Raw genomic sequence first — 25,226 nt, forward strand, 5'->3', positions numbered from 1 at the left:
TTGGATTATGTAATGCAATCGTACATTTTCTTGAAAACCGTTTGCGCATTACTTCTGCTCTTTCATCGCGACATCTTTGCACAGTAAAGTCGCTTCCGCTATCCGTGTGCTTAATGCCCGTTTTCACCATCATACCTTATTTTTAAGTGACCCCTATGAAAACAAAATTTCTGTTGTGTTACCATAGGGGTCACTTAAAAATTAGGGATATATCGTGAAAACGGGCATACTTTTGGACAGATTAAAGTTCATTTACTACCGTGCTCTTTCGCTATTGGGTCGTCATTGAATTCGTTGACAGTAACTTTTGTTGTAAAATCACCCAACAACTACATTGACGCCTCAGTGATTATTTCACTCACCTGTAAATTGATACGCTCCAGACCCAGTCAGCCTGTGACCACGGCCGGTGCAACCCGGTCGAAACGTCAGGCAAATGCAGATAATATTTCAATATTACCAATCCACGCGTTTAAAACCTATTTAAATTAAATGCAATTATGCAACGCGAAAGTTTAAAATTAATTAAAAATTGATACTAACCTGGAAGACCATATGCGAAAGGTTATCAGCGTCTCTATCCAAGGGCTGGAGCAGCTGTAACCGCTTCCCATCCAGCTGGAACAGCGTCGGGCCTTTTGGAAAGACGGTGGACAACACCACGTCCACATCTGGCTCGCCGACGATCGGCAGCTCTGCTGGTACTGTGCTTTGGTTTACTTCTGCAAAATTGAAGAAGATGTTAAGGATGATGTAAGAATTTACGGCGGGAAGTGCCTAGACAGTATTAAGCCATTGTGCTGACTATTGAACCAGTATAAAGTAGCTAGGGACTCATCATGCTTAGGTACTATTGATTTATTATACGCCCATGGTCGTATGCATATAAACATTTGAAAACTTTTGATAAGATTTGAGATTTATATATAGTCAAAATACCTATGGATTGGAATTAGCACCACTCTGCGGATATTTTGAAAAACTAAAATGAAAATCTTTCCTAACGATTAGTAATCTAATACATTTTGAAACTTAACATTGAAAGCATTATAACACCTCGCCAATTAAACCATATCGATACATATCAACTCCAATAGAAAGTTACATGTTAATTGTATGTATTCTATTCAGTTTGTGCATAAAACATGAAACGTTTTATATGTACTTTACAAAATGTACAAACTATACCATATATCTATCATCTATCTTAAAGCACACATCCAATCCAAAGGAACAATCTGCTTCGTTAGAACGCGGACCTTAGGGCAACTCATTTAATTATGTCAACTAGTAAGACCCTTAGAGTCCGCAATAATAGTCCACCAATCAAACGGCAAGCGAGGAAGCTTAATAGCACGTCCAATAACAGTTCTATCAATGGATATAAAACGAGATAAATCTAAAGGAACAGTGACACTCCAATTACCAGAGCCAAGCAAGTGCTGGCCCCGAGCTAGCACATACTTCTAATTAATGAACCCTGGGGCAACCAATCATCTGGTTGTCAAGCTGTCTGCCAATACTAACCGTTTGTTACTACTGCACATAATAGCACTGTCACTGCGATTATTAGCAAAATTCTGCGAGACATTACGATGTTGACAAGCCCTTTTACTTCGGACTTAGTTAAGGTACCAATAACGGTAAACCGTTTGTAATAAAAACAGTTGTAACTGTCGCTATTTACCACAGTGAAATCGTCATTGACTAAACTCATTAAGCTCACTTTCAAGTTTAAAGCTCTGTTTTATTTACAAGTAAAATGTACTTACGATTTCCTCTGCTTTCTTCTATGTCTACTATGATACTGGACTGGCCTGTTTCCACTTCACATGGACCTGAAACAGACATAAGTTACTGTCATTATCTATAATATAAACCAATAAACAACCTAAACACTCGTGCAAGTACTTCAAGTTCATCGTCATCATCATTTCAGCCATAAGACATCCACTGCTGAGAATAATTTAAGCCACCCCCAATGATTTCCATAATGATGCAGTTGGTAGCGGCCTGCATCCAGCGCCTTCCTGCTATCTTTATGTACTTCAAGTTGGTGGAAACATTTTAAACAAATAATTCAACTTGTTCAAAGCTGGCGTCTTCAAACAGAAAGTTACATGTTAATTGTCCGACCATGTCCTGTCATGTAAAATGAAAAAGCCATCTCTCCGTCATAAACCACCAACTCAAATAATCGTTCAAACGTGACAGTCGCGTTAGTCGAACATAGAGATATTGACTCTGTGCAGGAAGCCATAAAAACTAACATTAAATTGTAGAAGCAAGAGTCCATTTGTAACGAATGCAACCACGGAAGCTCTGGCGGGAACGGAATAGGATCGTGTACTAACAAATGGTCATAAATAACAGAATCGGCAGGTGTACAGCGAAATTTCGCTAGGGCTTCGTTAGGCTGTGTCCCTAATTAACACTTCAGTGTATTTCCTCATCTTGGCTCGTTAATTGTTTACCTTACGAGTCCACAATGAAATCATTATGCGCAATTGGGAAAGACTAGATGAATAATCTGATCAGCAATCGTAACCTGCAGATAAAATACCAGATAAGTTGATAAACGTTCACCCGTGGAAAGGTTTAGATCTTGTTCCACTGGTTACAGATTGATTGTGCCTGTCTGTACAGCTAACGGGATTTTAACTATCAATCTACTAGATTTTAAGGTTAAACTTTACTTTAACCACACAGTAATATGACCCTTTGAGATTGCTAATATGATGATGATATTCATACAGAAAAATCTTCAATCTTCAATTGCGACAAACATTTGGAAAATTGTTTTGGTAAAAGAAACTGTCTAGAGAGCCATTTAGAGCCAATTTTTTCTATAGCCTAAGGTTGACTTTCATACTGTTGCTTTTGTGCATTAAAAATTGCAATAAAAAGTAGATAGGTAAGTGTACATAGAGTAGTAAGAATGTTATGAGCAGTAAGTTTAACATTGTAACGGAGGCCTGAATCCACAAGTCCGCCATTTTGGTAAGACAGCAAACTGAGCTGAAAATGAGGCGCAAGCAATTTAACTCGAGGAAGTTTCTACGTTTACGCAAATTAGCATATGCAACCAGAATCGCCGATTTGGTCAGACTACCCTCAATACAAGCATTACATGGAGACGTATGAATAGAATCGTTTCCCTGATAAATGAATTCGTGAGTCGCGGATGTAGAGCAAATTCTAACGCTTATTTATGAGATACTAAAATGTGCTAATGACTAACCAAATAGCAGGTAGATAGACTAACCAAATAAGGTAACAAGGGTGATTTCGTATGGTATAACGTTATCGGCTGTAATAGTCAACGAAGCACCTATTCATCATCATCATCATAATTTCAGCCACAGGACGTCCACTGCTGAACATAGGCCTCCCCCAATGACTTCCAAATCGCACGGTTGGTAGCGGCCTGCATTCAGCGCCTTCCTGCTACCTTTATCAGGTCGTCGGCCCACCTTGGTGGTGAAACACCTATTGGTGATGCAAAATTATGCTGTGGAGTTAGTTTGATGATATTATTATTATTATGTTACGTTCTGAAAACAGAAATAATTTCAAAATCTTCATAATTCTAAAAGAAGAAGACACAAAATTTAACTAAAAATGAAAACGACAGCTTTATTTCTGTCCCTTATAAGGGCGTTAGAATGGAAAGAGACATACATAAACCGTTCGTTCATCTCGGAATAGATAGAGTCTCTATCTATGATTATCATCTAGTGCCTTTCTACGCTATCGTAATATTAGCAATAGTAAATATTCTCAATATAGTCATTAACTTAATGGGTGCATTAACTCATAGATCTCGTGGTTTATCTATAATCAATATTATTTAACAGTAAGTGAACACGCAAGTTAGCATTTTCCTGCAACAACCTGCTAAATCTAAGTAGATTAGATTTACTAGATTTATATTATTACAACCAATAACCGGTTTCATAGTTGATGTTTGTGGTTTCTGTGTTACAGATAGGATATAAATTATTTTAAGAAAGTGAAGAGAATGTATTAAAATGTACTTGATCCTACATAGATTTCAAGGAGCAATAGTCTTCTTCCATTATTTTATGTGCCACTGTCATGTGGCATGTGGCCTGTATTTGTGTGATGTCCATTGTAATAAATGTTTCTTTCTTTCAATATTAGCCGTTCTTGTTCAAAAATCAAAATTATGCACACAACCTTAGTGTCTGTAGTGAGAGTTAGGTAGGTACTCGTACATACTGAAATCACCACTATAATCCACTAAATAAGGCTACTTTTGCAGTGCAATTGTAACGCTTGATATGCTGTCGAATGTCCTTTCGGAAGACTAAATCAAAACAGTTGATTTTTTTTTCCACAACGAGGAAGCTCTTGGCCTGTATCTCACCTGATGACTTACGTTTTACTTGCGGAAGAAGAAATATGGATATCATATAATTTAGAATGAAATGCAATAAACTTTTAATGTCCATCAACATGATTCGTTTTTAGTTCATTAGTTACTACGAGTACCTATTGGTATTAAAGCAATCACTAGACAAGATATTACCCGACCCTACATAAAATTTATAATCTGAAATCTATGTGGAGTCCAATGCAAGTAATAAAATTACAAATGGTTATCTAAAGCTTTTTATCTAGCCGGTTTTTATGTCTAATACCTGTAATAAATATCAAATTGTAAATAAAGACACTATTCCCAGTGTAGTGTGTGAAATGAGATTTACCGTGTGACAGTTTTCTAATAATATTATTCAGTTAAAATCGCAAAGAAACTAAAAGATACAAAAAACGTATTTTCAAAACATTTAGGTTCTTTTCTATAAAATTATCTTGCACATTTAAAGATAACAGAATACATAGATAGACAATCTTATTTAAATAAAATCTAACTGTCACAGGATTTTATGAGGAAGCATCACTTGAGAATAGTTTGACTTTTTTACTTAGATGTTCTGTTCACTATGATAATAATATGAGCACGCACATACGTTGAGATAGTTAAAAACCCCGTGGACTCAAGACCAATGTTTGTTCATTAGGTAGTTTATACGGTATAGGTTTTAGATAGTAAGCCGAAGCCGTAAATGTCTTTTCCAATCTAGGGAGTGCCTGAGAATCATTCAATTACGAACACATTTGTTTCCGTAGCGGTCATAAAGTATAAGGTCCTGCCTTATAGAACTGTTAATTAGTACACTTGTACTCAATAATCGCATCATATTTTAGTTCTAACCAAAAAGGTAGAGCAGGTTACTGCATGGAACCATATACGAACTGTTTCAATTGGAAAGTAAGTTCTTGGTTGTTTTGACAGATATATTGAATACTTTGTGCACATTTTAACATTAGTGGAGTTCCGTAATTAGTGTAAATTAGCTGCGTAAGTTACTGCCTTTAAATGTCTGCTTACATGTTAGATAGAGTGGATACATAACTTTACGTTTCATTGCGATATTTATCACTTCGATATTTTCTGTTAACATTAAAATGTAGCCCGGCATACTAGGTTCAGTATAAGTGGGCGACCACACGAGATTGACAGTGGCATTTCTGTTGGATTACTACCTTAAAAGTGACCAAAGAGTTTATGGCTATCCATTCCATACTAATACAAACACGACCAAAACTTTGTTGTATTGAAGTTGGGGGATGCCTTTATCCAGCAGTGGACATGGCATAGCATAGCGTAGAGATGAGTTTTAGGAGAAAAAACATTTTTCGACTCTATTGAGTGAAAAAGGGAGAGTGAAAATTAGGGATATGGAAACTCAATTTTGGTCATCAGAAATTGCGCGAAGAAATTCATTCACAATTTAGTGATATTGCCAAATAAATCAAACATTGAAAAAGTGCACTCACTACGAGAAGACAAACATAATAAAAACATAACATCCGATTGTAATCAAAGTTACAATTCATCTTATTAAACGATCAATCCGAAGATCACAATCGAAACTTTCACTGACATCATCATAATTTAGTCAAACGGAACCGTGCGTTGTTATGTTTGTTCATAACAAACAAACTATTATACACCGAGCAATTCTCAAACATTACCATTGAATGGAAATGAATGAGACACGTCATTATTGTCCGCAATCCAATGGTCCAATTTCTATTAGAAAATAACTCGTGCCCACAGGATTTTGCGTAAGGTGTTCGAGTCTTCCAGTGACTTGGCCCACTTTTATTTTGGTCAACGGGCCAATAAGGGTTTTCGCGAATGAAAAATCCGCCAGATGGCAATACGTAGACGCAAGGTCCAAATGCTGCATGTATGTTTATTTTTGACATGACATTGACAGATATGTCAAAATCTACCAATCACACAGCAATCAGACCCCACATCCACGTCCCGCCATCTAGCGGATCTTTCATACGCGAAAACCCTCATTCACTGGATTGAATTTTGAAATACTTTTGTTCCAGCAACTGGGCCCACTCTAAGATTCTAAAGTTGATTTTTGTTGCTTTGGTGTTTAATTTAAAGAAAACATTGAAGGTGGGCCCAATTGCTGGAAGAAAAAGTATTTGAAAATTCAAATTCAGCGACTTTACCCGTAGACCAAGATGTGAAAAGAAGTGGGCCAAGTCACTGGAAGACTCAGGTGTTTTGGCGCAAGTATACTATGCAGGAAATTGACCGAGACGAAGCGCAAAGCACACCGAAGTATGGGCGACGAATGGCTAAACAAACCTAAGTGCATGTTTACACTATACGTCTCGAACAATTTCCCGCATAGTGTACTCGCCATTTAATCTACATTTTGTCAGTGTAAAGTAACTGAATATGGAAAAGCAAGAGTAGCGCATACTAAATTTTAACGAGTCCATTGAAACTGGAATGGTTCAACTATTTAACTATTATACCAAGAGATCAATACTGGTGTCGTGGGTGGGCAAGTCATTGGGTAATTCCTGTTTTAATAGAAAACACATTAATTTATAGTTATGATTTTTATGATGCTAAATTATCACCTAATTGACTGCCTTAGGTCAACTACGATCTAGCAGCACAATGTATACTTTTCAGGGCGTTTACTCAACTAACAAGAAGTTGCTTATTGAGCATTTTAGTGATTTTTACTCTGTAAGGCCCGGTTTCCACTAAAGCGAAGGGAAAGAGGAGAGTTTGAATATCCAATTAGAATTCTGATCTGAAGCTGATTGGTTATTCATCAAACACATCTCTCTTCTCCGCTTTGGTGGGGGCCGGGCCTTAGCCATCTTTGTTACATCAGTGTAAATTAGTGACGTATAGTGGAGGAAGGGTTCGTATCTCATCTAATGCAGTCGAATCCAACAAGTGAATACATTAAATACCTAGATAGTACACAAATGCTGTATTGACTCACCAGGTGTCGCCCATACTGTGTGTAGGATGCAGAACAGAAACCAGATTGTTTGCCCATGCTGCACCAGCGCGCTCCACCGCGCCATCTCACTGTAACAATACAAACATTTACATAAATAAATATATCGACAAAATCAACCACGTATATCGATATATCTCCCACGACTCGAGAGTTGAACTCCCTAGAATCGATTTAGAACCCAGAATCGAGTTAGCGCTTAAACACGATGTTCACACATTGCGTGAGATTAAAAAACTGCTGACAGCAAATTGATAGGAAGAGGAAGTACTGCAGGATAAGAGACAGGTTAGTTAGTATCTGCGAACTTAGATGCGTATCCTCCTGACGCGCCTTCGTTAGCGTGGAAATTAAATGAAAACGTTGAAATAATTCATTTAAGTATGATCCTTATGAATATGGTCTGCGTAGTCCTAATCGGGCAAAAAAATAGCGTGAAATTTTCCGGCCGAAATTTCCATTTACTTTTCTAAAATAACTCACTCATCACTCACCATTGAAAAAAAAATCCAACTTATACTATTCAGTAACTGTTTAAAATTCCACCTCCCTTTGTATCATTAGTTACACTATTTTATACTAGGATACACAGGTAATCGCACAAAATCTATGCCTGCTAACGACAGGAAATCGCTGACAAATACGAATGTGATGGCGGAATTATACACTACGAATAAAAGTGCAGATAATACGATTCGCACAAAAACATTCTAATGACATTGAATTGGACATTGACGATTCTATTCTTGCAAACCTAATCGAATTAGAATTAAAATAAATCCCATTAAGAGACAAATGTTGAACAAAACTAGAAACTAATGACCACAAGCTAATTAGGAAAGACATTTAAGTAGCCGAGTGCTAAATATAGAAGTTTATTGAGTGATTTTGATATTACAAGAAGGGCTAATGCAATGCAGGCATGTTGGTGGGACTATTATATGTTCGTAGGTGGTACATCGGTTTATTTTTTCTCAGACACACTTGTATGATTTTGTCATTTAATGATGCGAACGAACTGTCATCAAGGACAATTATTAAAATGGATGGCACTGATAGTCATCAATATTACATCAATGGGTTTATTATCATGTTAATAGACTGGTATTTAATAGCTTTACGGCAATTTAACTGATCGTGCGCTTCATTAACCACATAGACCACCTAGGTCTTTAAAAACTTAAAGATATATTACCTAAATGGCCTCACTGCGAAAGGACATTACGGCTGCTTTAAATTGAAATTTTCTCCACACGGAAGATTAAATTAAATCCCGTTTACGTTCGTCTCTTATCTAGTTTATTTTCCTATAGACCGTGTACACGCCTCAGACCGGTTAAGAGTTGTCCGCGTAACTCATGGCAAAAACTAGTCCGAGTGAATTAACCATCGACATTATCTGGAATAATTCCAGTAAATCATAGGAAAACGTTAGTTAAAAGAAACCACCTCCTCGGGATGGAACATCTAACACTGAGTGGGAGGGGTCGCCAATAAATAAGATAAGTGACGATGCTGTAAACGTCTAACGAGTTGGAGTTAGGGGATCATCAGATTACATCTACTCGATTAGCTTAGAACATATTGAATAATGGGTTTGGAACGCTGAATTAATATGTCAAGCCGGGATAAGCAACACACCAAAGGATCTAGCTGTGAGCCTAGCTGCATATCTCGTAGCGTCAGTAAGATTAGAAAGACATATTTTACTATGAACGCAAAATGGAAAACAAAATATGCAAACACACACCATGGTAAAAGAAGACATTAATAAGTCATCTATAAAAACTAATTGTGCCACATCATAATTAAATTAAAAAGGTGCTTAGTAATATCCTATGAAATAGGTTAAATTTAAGACCATAAAAACTCAAATGAAATAATTTTCTTGACATTATAAGTTAAAACAGAATACAATTAGAATAATCATTATAGTCTTTCCATGTGGTAAAAGCCATTTACCAAGTCTAAAGAAAAGCAAAAAATTATGATTTATATTTTTCTTGATCACAGTCCAACTAAGCCGTTAACAGCATTACGATCACTAGGACACCATACACACAGTTGGATGGAAGCCTTAATCCTATTAGAATGGTTGCTCATAATGTAGAAAGTAGGGTACTACCAGCAGATTTGTAATTTTAATACGGTTTTCTAATATTCATATCGAATTTATGGGCGGTATAAAACAGGCCAGAATCCATTAATTAGATACAATGTAACGATGAAATGAAGCCTGAGTCATAAGACTTTATGAATGTCCCGACTAAAAACTAACAAGAAACATTTCTGTAAGATCGAACATTAATGTTTCATGTCGCAGCTGTGAAAGAATCCAGGCGGACTAAGCTCAGCTATAAATTAAGCATTGAAGCAGCTATTAAGTTATTGTGCGAGTGTCAAGCAGTAAAAGTTCTTTACTATGTACGTACAGGACTAGCAAGCGATTGCGTACGTCATTTTTATGGTTTATTAAAGTTTCGTACCATGTTTTTACATATTTAACGAGCAATGCAACACAAATCTAGTACCACTGGAGCGCTCAGTTATATCTTTATGGGGCCTGGAGGCGACTTAAAGAAGTAATCTGCATAAATGAGCACATTTTGTTTGAGCCGCGGTCTTAGTTTGTAATTGTGTGGTATGATTGTGGTAGGCAGGACAATCTAAAATAATGTGTTTGTAACCAGTAACTATTTAGACGATTAATATTTGAGAAATGATTTCAGATCTTTTGTTTATGTACGTAATTTTCCCTTTATTAGCACCCGTATTTGCAGAACAGGAACTCATAAAGTCATTGGCACCGCGAGAAATGGCTAACGACTTCTCCGAGCACGAAAGACGTAAGATAAAATAGCAAGTTTGTACACACTGCGTTGTATTAATACCGCAAGCTTACCATTTAACGTGTGCCCATCAGCAATTTGCACACGGCATTATAATGAAAAGGGACCAGACAGGCGTGGAAAACTATAATTTTCGTTAGGAATTCCTATTGTAATACCGCTGCAGTTACCCATCGCCATTGTTTAACGGACTGAGCACTCCTGCGCACGTTCGCTGAACACAATACTGTGGAACACCCAACGAATGTAAGCAAGCTCTTCCTGTGAAACGTAAGATTAGATAAGGAATTTAGAATCCCTAAACTGGACGTTGAAACCTTTGTAGAATATCGCTTACACAATGTTATTCAATCAAACACACGATGGTACAAATCAAATAAACGGCATTGTTAATTCAAATATAAAATAAAAAATTCAAAATAAAATTTGAAGTGCTAATAGTATTTAAAGTAGACTTAGATGTTTGTACCTAATGATAAACGTAAAGATATAGATCAAATAGGCTAGTTTAAAAATTACTTTTAGTCCATTATACTTACTATCAAAAAATATTGGAGACATATTTTTAACACGCTTTTATTAGGTCTACTACTTGTAACTAACTAAGTTGCGTTGAAGGTTTTGCGTAACTTCACAGAGTGCTACACTTTTAGCACTCCTTGACGTCACGGGCCTCTTCTTTTGAAATTTGGCGCCCTTTATCTATTTGGCGCCTATTTTCATTAGTTTGCAAAAGTGAAAAATAGTGTCGAGTATTTTTTGATGAATTAATTGACGAACTAATTCAAAATCTTGCTTTTTTACCCAGGAAATATCCCAATTACACTTACTACTACACAAAATTGAAGCGTTTCAAGCAGGTGTCAGGTATGTTTATTTTGGAGTGGATTGAAATTAATTCATTAGAATTCCATAGCTATTTCTAAGGAATCACGCCCCGATAAGCTGAAGCTATCTCACAGATCATTCCCATCTGTTTCCGCATCCTCCTCTCGATTTGCTTTGCTAACGGCGATGAGCGGCGCAAGCGCAGCCATGATCGATGGTTTATTGTAATGGCCACACGCGCGTGAATCTATTTCGTTCTACAATAACATGCGTGAGACGGAATTAATTTCAAAGCCGAGCGCTTGTGTTTATTGACAAAATGGAATCTTAGTTTTGTCACGTATTAGGGCTTGTTCCCATGGAGACATCCCGTTTTTTGCAGGATCCCGTTTAATAGTATACGTGTTTTAATGTTAACTTTCACATGAACATCCCGTTTGTGTCCCGCAAAAAATCGATCCGTTCGAATTTCAAACTCACGTGTGATCATACGACAGTTCAGTTTCGCGGGATTCTGAGTTACTGAATCCCGCAAAAATGGATTGCCATGGGAACGAGCCCTTATCCACCGACAATAAACGTTTTGACATTGAGTTAAATATTGCTGATTACAACAGGTTGTTACATTAAACAATAGTCCGTAAAGCAACCAAAGCTTTTTCACAATTCTAATAAAAGTTTACTGTCAAACTAAAACGGGTCTCATACAACCTGGCATTTCAGCTTTATCGTAAGATCTAATTAAATTACTCGAACAACGCCCTACGTACAAGAGACGGTGGGAACAACATGGAACCTTTTCAAATTAACCGCAGTCATGAGCCAGATTAAAGTTTCTTGATCCTTTACTAGAGACAGGTGTAAGAAACTTAAGCGTTTCACCGTTGGAAATCCAATCGTAAAACAACAAGCACAAAGTTGAAATTCCTTTGAATTCTACCGACATGATTTAAGTTCCCTTTTATTAGCAAACTCCCGTGCGATTTCGTCACATTCAACGTTCAAGACACGAGTGTGTATTTCTCAACAAAAAGTGGCAACAATTTCGTTCGTAAAAGGGTTATAAATATTTGCTTTTTAATAAAGTTGACTGAGTTTCTTCTGCTACTTTTTCTCAGCCAGTCCACAAGTTGTCCCGAAGTGGTAGTAGGGCAAGCTATACTTAGGACGCGTATAAGCGCCCTGGAAAGGGCCTTAGTCCTGAATAAAATCTTCAACTTTGCTTCAGTGATAATGTTGAAAGAGAGAAAAAGCCACCCAGTAGAAGGGGGACTAATAAATATACGGCTAGACATGAGGTTAGGTTATCTCTTGTAAGTGGGTATCTATCAGGTGATCAGGCGGGTGACTTGAATTTTCTGATGTTATCGTCAATGCAACATGCTGCATAGTTTGACGGGTACAACCCATAAAGCACCATTTAAGGACAGCCGTTGTGTAATGTCTTCCGCTGTGTCTTCATTGATTTTAAATTTACGTTATTAAGGCGCATTATCTTCATGGGAAGTCAAATGAATACGCCGCAGTGATTTATTGCTTCGGGATGTATTATAGATTTAAGATATAATACAAGTTAAGGCAACTTCTTTCCATAGAGTTCAAAAACGGTGTCATACTCATACTAATATATTTCTAAGTCGGAATCATTTCAATGTTCAAGCCTTATTTCAACAACGGATTTTTACATGAAGTATATTTTAGTACTATTTCAGCTGCAAGTAGCTTTCGAGATTTTATGTTAAATCTTTTGATGTGAACAAAACAATGAAAATCTTAGCCTTAGTTAAAATAGTTACAAAAAGCATCTGACGAAACGCCTTCACTGCGCATCTAGCTTAAAAAATCCAAATTCATTAGAATTCTCACGATTGTTAGTCGCTAATCACGATGGACTACATAACGACAGGCAATGATTCAATAGCTTCACAAAAAGATCATCATCAATCTCGTGAAATCCAAACCACAAACAATTGACGACTCATATTCACCTAAAGCTACGCCATTACGTATTAGAAATAATGAATTTATCTCCCCATCAGTTTATGGTCGTGAAAGTGTTTACATAAAGAGGTTCTCGGCGCATCTTCGAACGATTTGCATGTTTACGCAATACCCTCATCTGAGAGCAAAAGGTCAGTGCATTAGTCGTGAGCTATCATAGTATACAAGACTTCATAATTGCGAACATCTAAACCCTAATTTGGTAGTGCGAGGATTGCACTTCTGGTACATGGGTCGAATTGGAATCTTGTGTTCGGTTGGGAGATGACAATGTACAGGAACACACTTGTCAATTAAGCTTTAGAATAGAGAACTTACTACATGCATGGACGATACATTTAAGAAACATAATGTGAACAGCTAGAGACTTTATGTACCATCCTAGACTGCATCTCACTTACTATCAGATGCGATTGCGGTCAAATACATGCCTTGTTCTGCGTTTAAAAAAGTAAATAAGACAATACTGGTTGTGAAAATCTTTGGTTAGAAACTTAGAAGTTAGAGTAATGACCTTCGACAAAAATGAAAAGAGGCGGCGAAATATTTATTCGTTTATCCTTAATCAGTCAATTAATACTTCCTACCAGACATTTTTGTCGTAATTTAAAGCCTCAAAGGTGAGAATGGGATGACCATTATTAAAAACGTTAATCGCCGCAGTTTGCATACAAATTGCTTTGCTGTGCTCGAAATGGTTTATGACTGCGATAATTTTTGTTCATAAATACACAAATATTTACATAATAATGATGTATATGGGTATCACTCAAGCTACGTCATTTTAAGGTGTTGAAACATATTACTGGACCGTGGAATTTAAGGTGTTGAAACATAATACTGGACTGTGTATTTCATTAGATAAATAAAATAATTATGTAACTTTAAAATTAATGTATCTTAGTTCAATCTATTAAATATTTCCCACCGGATATATCAAAGGATCTCATAATTACCATATTTATAGCAGGGTAAATGTTATACAAAACTTTCACTATTAGTCACATTGATGATGATGCTATTTTTGCATACATTTATTCCATTTACGTTGCAGTCAGAGATATTAATTTCCCTAACCAAAATTATATAAAAATTCACCAGCATTATTTCCTAATAAAAACGCCAATAATTTTACATGAATTCTATTATTGACTGGACGGACAAAATTCAATGATTCCAATAACATCATTATTGAATTAATAAACAGTTAACATTAAACGCAACGGTCTAGTTCGAGGTCATTCTAGTGTTGTTTCTTGAAATTCGATATCTAAACTTAAGATCAATTTTCATTAAGTACCTATCAGAAATGAATTAACGTTATCTTGGGTATTTATACATTTTTACTATTCACAGAGCTAATGGTATCCAATCTTAGTAAAATAATGAATAAAAAATTGTTTATTGAACCCAAGAAGAACAAGCATCTTCTCTAGCGGTACAACGGCACAGAATCAAGTTGAAAATACCAAATTAATGTATCAAACGATACATTCATATTCATGAGTATTTCGATATTATATCATCAAGAGACCAATTATATCGATATAGCCAAAGAGGAACGCGCTGATGCGATCGGCACGCGAACCGATGCTATCTAGATACTATCGACGTGACACCGCCACTGCAATTCTTAAATTGAATCAGCTCCTAGTCTTGATTCAGTATCATTTCTATTTGCACATGCACTTGCATTCTTAGACAGCATAATGATACAAAGAAAGAAGTTCAACGGTGACCAGTCGGATGAACTAAATTTATTGGAAGTGAAATAAATACAGCTGCGAATAGTCTTATTTTTCAAGCAAATAGTTCAATCTTGAAAGCGTGAGAGATTATCGCTTATAGAGCAAGAAATAGCTCAGATTGAAGATGGCCGCAGCTTAACCCTATAGGGCAGAAATTAAGACCATAATCAGCCTGCTAATGGGACAGCAATGCCATAACTAATTCTATTAAATTAAACAACAAATCTTGTTCGCAGCTTCAGAGCATTTACATGCCTACTTTATGGGTATCGGATAAACATCTGTCAGCGGATAACTCGACGAATGCATTGAAATCATGTGACTTAGCGCGTTAAAATAGAAGCTATTTTTCTGTAAAATTATTTGAGTAATGGTTGAATATCATTTACGAGTTGTACCGATGCAAATGTCGATGAAACGTGAAAAGTAATGGTCAAGCTTAAATAGGTAATAAGTTCCCTGGGCGTGCAGCATAATCGCAGATTTATGAAACAGGAAGCAAAGGACATGATATAAAATCTAGAGAATATTATATATAATATATTTCTAGAAAAGCTTAACTTTAGAGTGAACTTGATCACCTACAAGGTGGATCGACGACCTCATAAAGGTGCTGGATGCAGGTCGCTACCAACCGGGAGATGTGGAAATCTTTGGAGAGGCCTAGTTTTAAGCAGTGGACGTCCTTTTTCTGATATGATGATCAACATTCTGACGTTTTCTTTTACTATATTGATAGTAGGTAACAAGCGTATGTGCGTTTTGTAATATTATGATGAAACCTTTGACAGAAATCGAACCTCAATAATATCGATACATACCTTACCAAAACCAAATAATTGTCAGTGTTCCAAAGAATATTAGCAATACACAATAGTGCCCTTCTATACAAACACGGACGTTTCCCAGGCTCCTGCTCGAGTTCTCGCCTCATAAGGAAGCGATCCATTAACATTTTACCAGCAACTACATATTCAACCTGTCCAGCAGTGGACGTCATTTGGCTGAAACGAACGAACGAACATATTCAACGTACAATCTGACCAAATGTAAAACGGCAATCCAGACGCGATTAAACAACTTGAATTTAGGGATGCGACTGGTGATACCGATTCCGGTACTCTGTTCTCGACAATTCGTTAGAATTTAGAACAAATTATCATAAGGTTTTGCTTTGCTTTTCCGCAGGGTAATAAGATCTGTTTAGGCAAATTTATTGCCATTCCCCCTGATCTACAAAGGAAAAAGAAACATTACTTATGGAAAAGCAGATGTATGTCACAAGGGCGGCACCAATACACATAGATGTAACTTCCATATGCTTTTATAAAAATTAAAATCTATGGTTCATAGACATTGTCTAATTCTCTTTAACCGGGAGTTAAAGAATATCTACTACACATTTAAAATTAAGTTTTTATAAAAGGATGTGGCAATTAAAAATATCAACCGGTGATACCGGTATTAATAAAGAAGCAACCGATGCATCCCTAGTCCCTACTCTAATTCCACAGGATAGGCACATTTACATGGACGACGTGGTAGCATTCGCGGCATGTCTGGAAGAACGCAGATAAGTAAGGATGAATCGGACGGCGATGGTTAACAATTTAGTTAAGCACTATGGTTGCAAAAAGTTTGCTTTACTAGTTTCCTATGTATAGAGAGAGATAGATGATAGGAGCAACTGATTGGAAGCTAATTATTATATTATTAGATTTAAGTACTACAAATTGCGCCATTCAGCTTGTACTAAGTTTGCTCTCAAGTCTTCAGCATTATGAGTTATGGAATAAATCAATTAAGCAATACTTAATTGAAGCTTTTAAGTTTCACGCATCGGTTACGATGCAACACTATAAATATTCAATTTGAATCAATCACTTCCGCGAAATTAATTAATCAAAATCTTAATTAATCAATCAATGTTTATTTGGAAACTTTGCAGATTTTATGTTTATGCGTAATCATTTATTGGCATTTAATGAAATACATAATAATATTATAGACAAACTAACTCAAATCTCAAGGCTTTAAATGAATTAATCATAAATTTTCGGGCCATGAAATGCAAATTTAGTGAATGTTATGATGAATATGGTCATTATTCATTATAACATTCTTAAAAACTTCTTTAAGTACCTACTATCTTTCTGCACATGTATGTACAGTTCAATGCTGTTACTTAGTTTAATAAATAAAAGAAAACAAAATCACAATTTTTAATTCAATTCAGATTTCTTCGAGTTATTTAAAATTTAGTTTGGGATGCAACTTTTAGTAACTATCTAAATCACATAATGTTAATTTCACTTCATTGCATTGTTGCAAACTAGCTAAACTTTTACATCAATGTGTTTTACCCGCTAAAGGCGTGCACGTTATCGCTTCGGCAATAGCAAATAGAACAGTTATCTTCTTGCATGTTCAGTTTCGTTTCAGCTCATTTCGTATCCAGAAGCAGTCCAGTTACAGTCATTACGCTAGGAACAGGTAGCGTGGCGTTTTAGACAGACCATTATTGCCCGACGGTTGGGGCTATCGTAATTATGCTCTACTTAGAAGAATGCAGTCCGGTTAACTTTGGATAAGCACGTAATGTTGGAACCACAAGTCCTATAGATATCTGAGCGAATGGCACAGCTCAAAATGAGCAAGCACGTTATTTTCTTAGAATGTATTTAGCTAGCTATTGATTAGGATTAAGACTGGACGAAAATTATTTTCGACCGGTCCTATTTGAACCACCTCAAGGTTATGAATCACTACAACAAATGGGAATTAAACCTACTTTTACACTTTTACAATGATTTCAGATTCATTTTACAGGAACTAGGTATGAGAATTATAATATTCTGATATCGAGGTTATGCATTTTTCGCATTGGTTTTTAGTTAATTGGCTACTGATATCAATTTAGGTTTCAGTATCCATTGCCAACGCCGCAAATCAAAGTCATACGCTGCAATTGCAAGAATATCAACAATTATTATTTTTTATTACGGATAGCATTATCTCTAACTTAATTATCAACGATTCATTCTGTGATGTTTTAGCATAAATTAAATGAGCTGGTGCATATATTTTTTCTTCGTTAATACCAAGTAGAGTCGTGGATCGAAAATGTTAATCAGTTACCAATGGCTAAGAAACAGTTACGGGCAACTTTAAATTCCCTACATACTCGTATTCTTTGAACCGCATCTTAATTGGCGAGAAACGTTAATACGACCCAATTAATTAAGATTTTGCAAAATACACACAACCGTTTCAAGGTATTTGGAACGAGTTGTGATCAACGCAGCATCTTATTTAAAAGAAAACGCCTCATGACACAAAGCACGAGAAGATTTACAATAGGTAAAACTAGAACGAAATCCGCGAAAATTATGTAATCTACATTGAGAAATTAGTATCTAATAGGTACTTTATAATATAATCTTCCAAGCCGAGGTTTTGCCATAAACAAATGTACAGAGATAAACTTGGAAAGGAAGCTCCAGGATCAACACATCTACATCAACTCAGACAGCCAAGCAGCACTGCTGGCCTTAAAATCCTTCGAATACACGTCAAAATTGGTGCAAACATGCACCGAGACACTGAATGCACTGGGAAATACCAACAAAGTAACGCTTACATGGGTACCAGGACATTCGAATATAGAAGGAAACGAAGTAGCAGATGAACTCGCCAGAGATGGAGCCGATAACCCTCAAATCGGCGTAGAACCGTTCTGTGGCTAGGGTTGCCAACCGTACTATAATATATAGTATTGTACTATATTTCGGGTCTGCGTACTATATACTGTTGAAAAAATATATAGTACGCAAAAATACTATATTTTCAACACCGACAAATCTAACANAGGGATATAGCAACAAAGTAACTAAGGAACTGCTAAAGTTCAAAAGATACAAAGCCTGTGCAGTGACTAGAATACTGACCGGCCACTGCAAACTAAACAAACATAAATCGAACATGAACATGACCGAGGAAACTCTGTGCAGATTCTGCCATACAGAAGAAGAAACGGCCATGCATGTTCTTTGCTCATGCTTCCCGCTTATGAGCAAAAGAAGTATCCATCTCGGGCGACACATCATGCACCCGGATGAGATAGCAGATATCACGCTCCAAAGAATCTGGAAATTTATAGACTCAACGGGACTAAGCAGTGAACTCTAAAGACAAGGGCTGCCACAATAGATCAAACCTGGTCGAGTTGGCGCAAGTAAAGGCCCAAAAACCAATAATAATAATACTTTATAATGAAGTGACAACTATTCTCAATATTAGAAAGAAAGATAATGATATGCCAAAAACCCCAAGTAGTAGACAAATACCAAACTTGCAAAACCACGAGGAAGAGGAAAAGCGGCAATGAAATACATCTTAGTTAAAGATTCGCAGTAGGGTCCTGACCATATCTTCCAATTTTGTAGCGTCTCGTCCAGGGACATGGAAATATATATGGCCAGACCACGGAGGTCATGCCCCCGAGTTTCGTATTTCATTAAATTATATTAGACCATTAAACGGTATCGAATGATATATGAATACAAGTTCTCAGTTTCAGATATGAAGGCGCGATATTAACAACCTTAGATATCAAATGCGACTTTCAAACTGCTCGAAGGTAAAGGTAGACTATTTCGTATCTTACGCACTTCCTATGCTTGATTTGATGTTTCTAATTGGGCAGTTGTTCTACTTTAGGCGTGTTTAACACGTGTCATTATACTAATCCACATTCAGGTTTAGGCGAGCCCAAAAAGACATAAAATCAGATTCCTCCAATAAAACGTAAGTTACGTAAAACACAAGTTAATGATAAGTAAATGCATAGTGTTAATTAGTTTTAGGGTACCACTTAAAATGCGCATGAGATTAACATAATAATTATGCAATTTTTATCATTAAGATCGAGTACTACTTACTTTATTTTAAAGCTATTACGTAGTCGAATTCGGTTAACTTTGAATACAATACGAATAAAATACTCATCAAAATATCCGAAGGACGAACGGTCCTTTCCCTATTCTTTCTCACAAAACCAATTGGAGTGAAGTATGCGTTTGTAAGCTATGAATAGTGAAGACAAAACAAAACGTACTAAGAATGAAGATTATTAACACAAATATCTCTTCGAAACAATCCCAGATATACCGCTAAAGAGAAAAGATTCAGTTGATAGAATAGAAGACATACAATCAAATACACATATCTACGGAATTATTGACCTCACGATATAAACTCCGATGAGAGAATACGGCACGACAAAAAGAAAGCATTTGCAAATCCAAGTAAGTAATATTCCGATTTGCATCTTTCAGATAAAGCCGCCATATTGCTTTTAGCTACGATTCCGTGTGAAAATATTATGTGATATGTAAATTAAATTGGGAATGAATTCCCATGTTTCTTTTCCTCGTTAACATATTTAAATGGACGTATTTACAAGATTTTGAATCTTAAACTTTAACGTTGTGAAGTAAGCGTACACTATTATGGAAAAGATAATATTCTAAACATTATAAATTATAATCAAATCAAAAGAAAGAGAATCGATAAACAAACGAACAGCTTTTACAAAGTACGCTAAACGTTAACATCCGATTTTGCCGTATCGAAATAGGCCAACGTGTGTTAGCTAGTGGAACACCGTTACACACATATTGAATGACTGTGATTACGTATCGAGATACATAAATTTGAATGATGTAGCCACGCGGCAAATACGAGAAGTGATTGTCGTTTACTGGATTTAGATTGTACTTGTCCCTGCTTTATAACTTCTCTTTTCATTTGAGACTAGTGCCAATCTTATCTCACAAAAAAAAATCCAATGTAACTTTTGGCCTAATAGAACTTTACATAATCAAAACATCAGTTCTGAATGAGTGAACTGGAATAAAATCAATGTGAATCTGAAATAATTCTGTTAAGGAAGAGTTCAGGGCCAGAATAAAGAGAACACGAGAAAGATGAATAATAAATAATAATACTATTCTAAACGTTAATTCTGCAGTTTAGACAAAAGCTCTCGAGTCGTCTAGGAGGTAACAAATTAATACACCCTAATTAAGGAAGAAAGATTCAGGATGATTCAGAATTTTTAAGCCATCAGAATTAAGATCACTAGACCCAGAATAAATTCTTACTTGACAAACTTTCATCCTGCACAAATAGTAGTAGCAAATCTAAAGGTCAAAACCACTGTTTAGGGACAAATTTATTGCAGGCACCTAACACGTAAACTGGTGTTAGGTTTGGAAAGCTCGCTTTATTGGCAGAAGACATGGAGGTACGGAAAGCGAAACGGAACCAGTTTCGATTTCAAAATGATACGAACATGTTTGAGGACATAAGTTCTGGTTAGGATATTCATAGAATAGAAATGCACATTTAAGACCTTCAAATTTTACTGACCATTTTACTTTCCAACTATGTAGTAAACCTCCTTGCTGTAACGAGGACGCGGAACATTCCTCGTGGCCTTTTTTGGTTGAGATGGATGGAATTTTACAGTATCGCACAATAAAACATGCAATTTACGTTATAGGTACTTAGGAATCTGATTCAAGACATTTTGCAGGTTAGTAACATCTCGTTCCATATTTCTTCAATCGTTCAGAATTTAGATGATTCCGTTATACATTATGGTTCAGCAAATATTTCTCAAAACAGTTAGCTATTCGCAAATGTATCAACAACCTTATATGTAAAGTCAATAACAATCGGGTCAACCTGCATCCATTAACATAAATTCCATATTCTGATACGCTAAGTCACTTCTAACTTAATTTATCTTTATTATGATCATTTATGAATGACATCGGCCAGATGTTTTGTGAGAGCTCACATAAATATTTATAAGCGATCATAATTTTGTTTGAATGTGCGCGCAGAATATTTAAATATGATAAAACACTAGATTATAACTTACGAAACAGCGGGAATAATTGTAAAGATAATATTAATCAAGCAGCAAATAATAAGAAGAGTAGTGTGGCCTGTCAGAGTTATCGATAATCTTGGCTGGTCAATGGGCAATTTATTGTCCCACTACACTATGTCGTGGTATGCAACTATACGGCTCCGACCATTTTAAATCCTTCGATGCTATCGTATTTACCATGGCCTTAGAATAGGATTCGAAGAAATACTTGTGAAGCTTTACGGTTGATCATGTGCAGCTATAATAAACGAAACAATTAAGCACGTGCTTTAGAAGCAAGATTCGTTGATTGTGCCAATCGCCGAATAAAACAAGCTTTGTTTAATTACACAAGGTGCATTGCACACAAGATAATGAGGACGCGAATCAGATCTGCCAACGAAACTTATTATAAGCAGTATAATAACAATACAGGGGTAATGATTTCATTATGAGACAACCACTTCATTATAAGGTAATTTTGTAACCATACCCACATTACTCAATAGTTTGTTTAATTAAAGAACGCTAGATAATATCAGTTGAACCGATATTTTGACCATTTTATATCATGATACAAGTAAGGAAGCAGTTTTAAAATATCCTAGGCATTTTGAAGTGCGTCTGAGACATTAATCTTTTATGTCAGATAATTATCACATCCGGGAACATAATAATTTTCAGACTGACTGTTCCACTGTATTTCGTGCTCGGACTCGGGTTGTATCATTCTAATAAGATCGCTTTGTAGAGCACTTATCGAGATTACGAAGTACTTACACTTTAGCTATACTGTCGATAACTTTCATAAACATCATTATGTTTTATTACCAATCTCTAATAAGCTCGTGAACTTTGCGCAAGTCTATCAGCGCCCACACTTTGAAAAATAGTTCGACATCTGATTGAAAGATTGATATCTTGTTGGCGCGGTTCAAGCAAATTGTTTGTTATTTTCAGTTAATTGTTTTCCGTGTTTGCCCCATGATTTATCTCGTCTTATTATAGAGCTTAGCGCACGCATCTCGCTCACAAACCAGCCGGTACCCTCCCATGAATAACTTCAAAAGTAATTACAGACGAGATGTAATCTAGAGGTTGTCATGCGAATAAGTAATGGTATTGTAACTCTACCGTCATTAATTGTCGATGGCTTCATTAGCAGATACGTTTCTTATTTGCTTTGACTATTTGCGTACGCTTTCTACAGGAAGCGAGAATGTGGTCATAAGTGCTAATACTTTTGACCTCGATATCGATGGTGCCGTATCTTTTTGGACAACACTATTAGCACATTTACGCGCGGGAGCGTCAAAGCGTGTAATTTTTAATTTGTTTTTACAGTACTATTTTCCAAAAACGGTATAATTGACGTGAGTTTATGAAAAGATCTTTAAAGCCGATAGTTAATAGTAATTGGTGTTTATAATAATAGTGTGTGGGCGTCCGATACGCCAAATATCTAGTTTGTTACTCATTTTCAATATCACAGAACAATCTACATAATTACAGACTAGCACCTGTTTAACGCCTGAAGGCTGGTAAGTGAAACCGTCCATTACTTTTTTCATAGCTTCTAGTTTTGACAATTAATTTTTAATGCATATTAAAATGAGATTCAATCCGCCATGATGAGCGCATGACTATCATTACTAACCAACTGAATAAAAACTAACGATCAAATTAGTTAACACTAAACACTGTTTCTGTCACTTTCTGTAATAGTACATGTTTAAGCTGTCGTAATAGCAGACAAAACAATCAATAAGAGTTTTATGAGTTTTTTATGTCAATCAATTATAAAATATCTTTTATTTGCTCATTTTAGTGTTAATTGCGAAATAAATGTTTCATAATTTGATCTCAAATATTAACTTCGTATTCACAAACGATGCTTGCTTAGTGAAAGCAGCAAATCGAACGTACAGCGTTGAATAGAGCTCTGTGATTGGTTCGTGTGTGACCCGGTGCGCGCACTGTGAGATCTCATAGTAATATTTGTGAATACGGGCGTTAGTACCTACGTAAGTAACCTATGTATGTGCAAATTAGCTAGCTTCTTAACAACATGCACCGTAATTGGCGGAGTGACGCTACATTCGAAACAATAGAACTACAAGAGAACATGTTTTACTAGTACGAGTACAGTCAAGACCCAGAAATAGCAACGAAGATGTGACGAAGATTTGCACTGCATTGACTGCGAATTAATGGACATTGACGGATACTTTAAGAGTAGGCGCACACCGATAGTTGTGCCCGATTTCAAATTGTATGAAGAATCGGCCAAATCGAATCGGCGTAGTGTGCGCACTCCCATACATGCCCATACTGATCAACTGCCCGACTAAACTATCGGCCGACGAAAAATCAACGGTGTGCGCCTACTCTAAGATTTCAGTAACTAAGATGAGAGGTTTGTATTAAGTTTCTTCACTTTTTAATTCAGATACCGATATACAATAACTCGCATTAGTTATTATTGGAGTGGAGACTGGAGACCTCACAATAACACCCGCGGCAGAGAAAGACCGCCTAAAAATGGACAGATGACATCTGGCAACAAGCTGGAATAAACTGGATGCAAGTGGCCGGGGAGAGAAGTCGGTGGAAGGTTGAAGAGGAGGCCTATGTCCGAAGACGAACCCCAAAGACTGATATAGATAGATAGATATGAGCTAAGAAGAGCCGAGGAACAGTGGTTCGAACCCCGTAGCCGCTTAAAGTGAACCCACTCGTAACACAAGCCTAATCAGCTTGTCTTTTTTTTTTATCCACAACGAGGAAGCTCTTGGCCTGTATCTCACCTGATGGTAAGTGACGATCAGGCCGAAGGTGGAAGCGAGCTTCACCCGGAATCCTCAACCACGGAGGAACTGGCTATCTTACCTCTAACTGCCGGAACACAACAATGCTGTTAATATTGTTGTTATGGCAACAGACTTAGGTAAGATGGTGGTAGCTAGCCAGGCGCACTTAGAACAAGCCCTACCACCAACCAAACCGAACAGAAAAATCTGCCCCCACTTGGAATCGAACCCGGGACATCTGCGTCTGAAGCAGGTGGTCTTACTATTAAACCACAGAGGCGGTTAAAGCTTAATGTTAAGTTGAGATCTTCTTCACGTAATCTCTAGCTAGAGCCGGTAGTTTAACACTAACATCTAATACAACTCACTGGAATACTTAGGCCGAGTTGCACCACCTAACTTTGACCGTAACTTTGACGATAACCGGTGTTTTTTTATGGAGTTTGACAGATTTTTGACGTTTGTTAAAGTCAAAGTAAGATGGTGCAACCCTTAGACTACTTATTTTTTAACAGTCATCTCTTCTATCTACTTATTTTTTAATCAGCCTTAGACTACTTATTTTTTAACTGTCTTATACAAAGGAAGTTAACGTTTTTGAGTCTCACTGTACTATAATTAGCAGACAAGCTCACAAGCATACGTGTTTAGATTCTAAGAATAAATTACGT

At 36.5% G+C, this 25,226-nt stretch overlaps 1 protein-coding gene across 1 annotated transcript in view; it reads right to left on the minus strand.

Annotated features, from left to right (window-relative positions):
* Cad99C (cadherin 99C) overlaps positions 1 to 25,226 on the minus strand; it is a gene marked incomplete at its 3' end in the record, with an annotated part of 146,597 nt that overhangs the window by 17,487 nt on the left and 103,884 nt on the right. Inside the window, exons 4-6 of the mRNA XM_028322674.1 lie at positions 7,362 to 7,450; positions 1,773 to 1,838; positions 544 to 722 (exon numbers count right to left, since the gene is read on the minus strand). Of these exons, the coding sequence (XP_028178475.1) occupies positions 544 to 722; positions 1,773 to 1,838; positions 7,362 to 7,446 (330 nt within the window). The remainder of the gene's footprint in view (positions 1 to 543; positions 723 to 1,772; positions 1,839 to 7,361; positions 7,451 to 25,226) is intronic.

This window comes from Ostrinia furnacalis, unplaced genomic scaffold (assembly GCF_004193835.3).
Source record: "Ostrinia furnacalis isolate ACB-3 unplaced genomic scaffold, ASM419383v2 OfSCF7705, whole genome shotgun sequence".
Taxonomy (NCBI): Eukaryota; Metazoa; Arthropoda; class Insecta; order Lepidoptera; family Crambidae; genus Ostrinia; species Ostrinia furnacalis.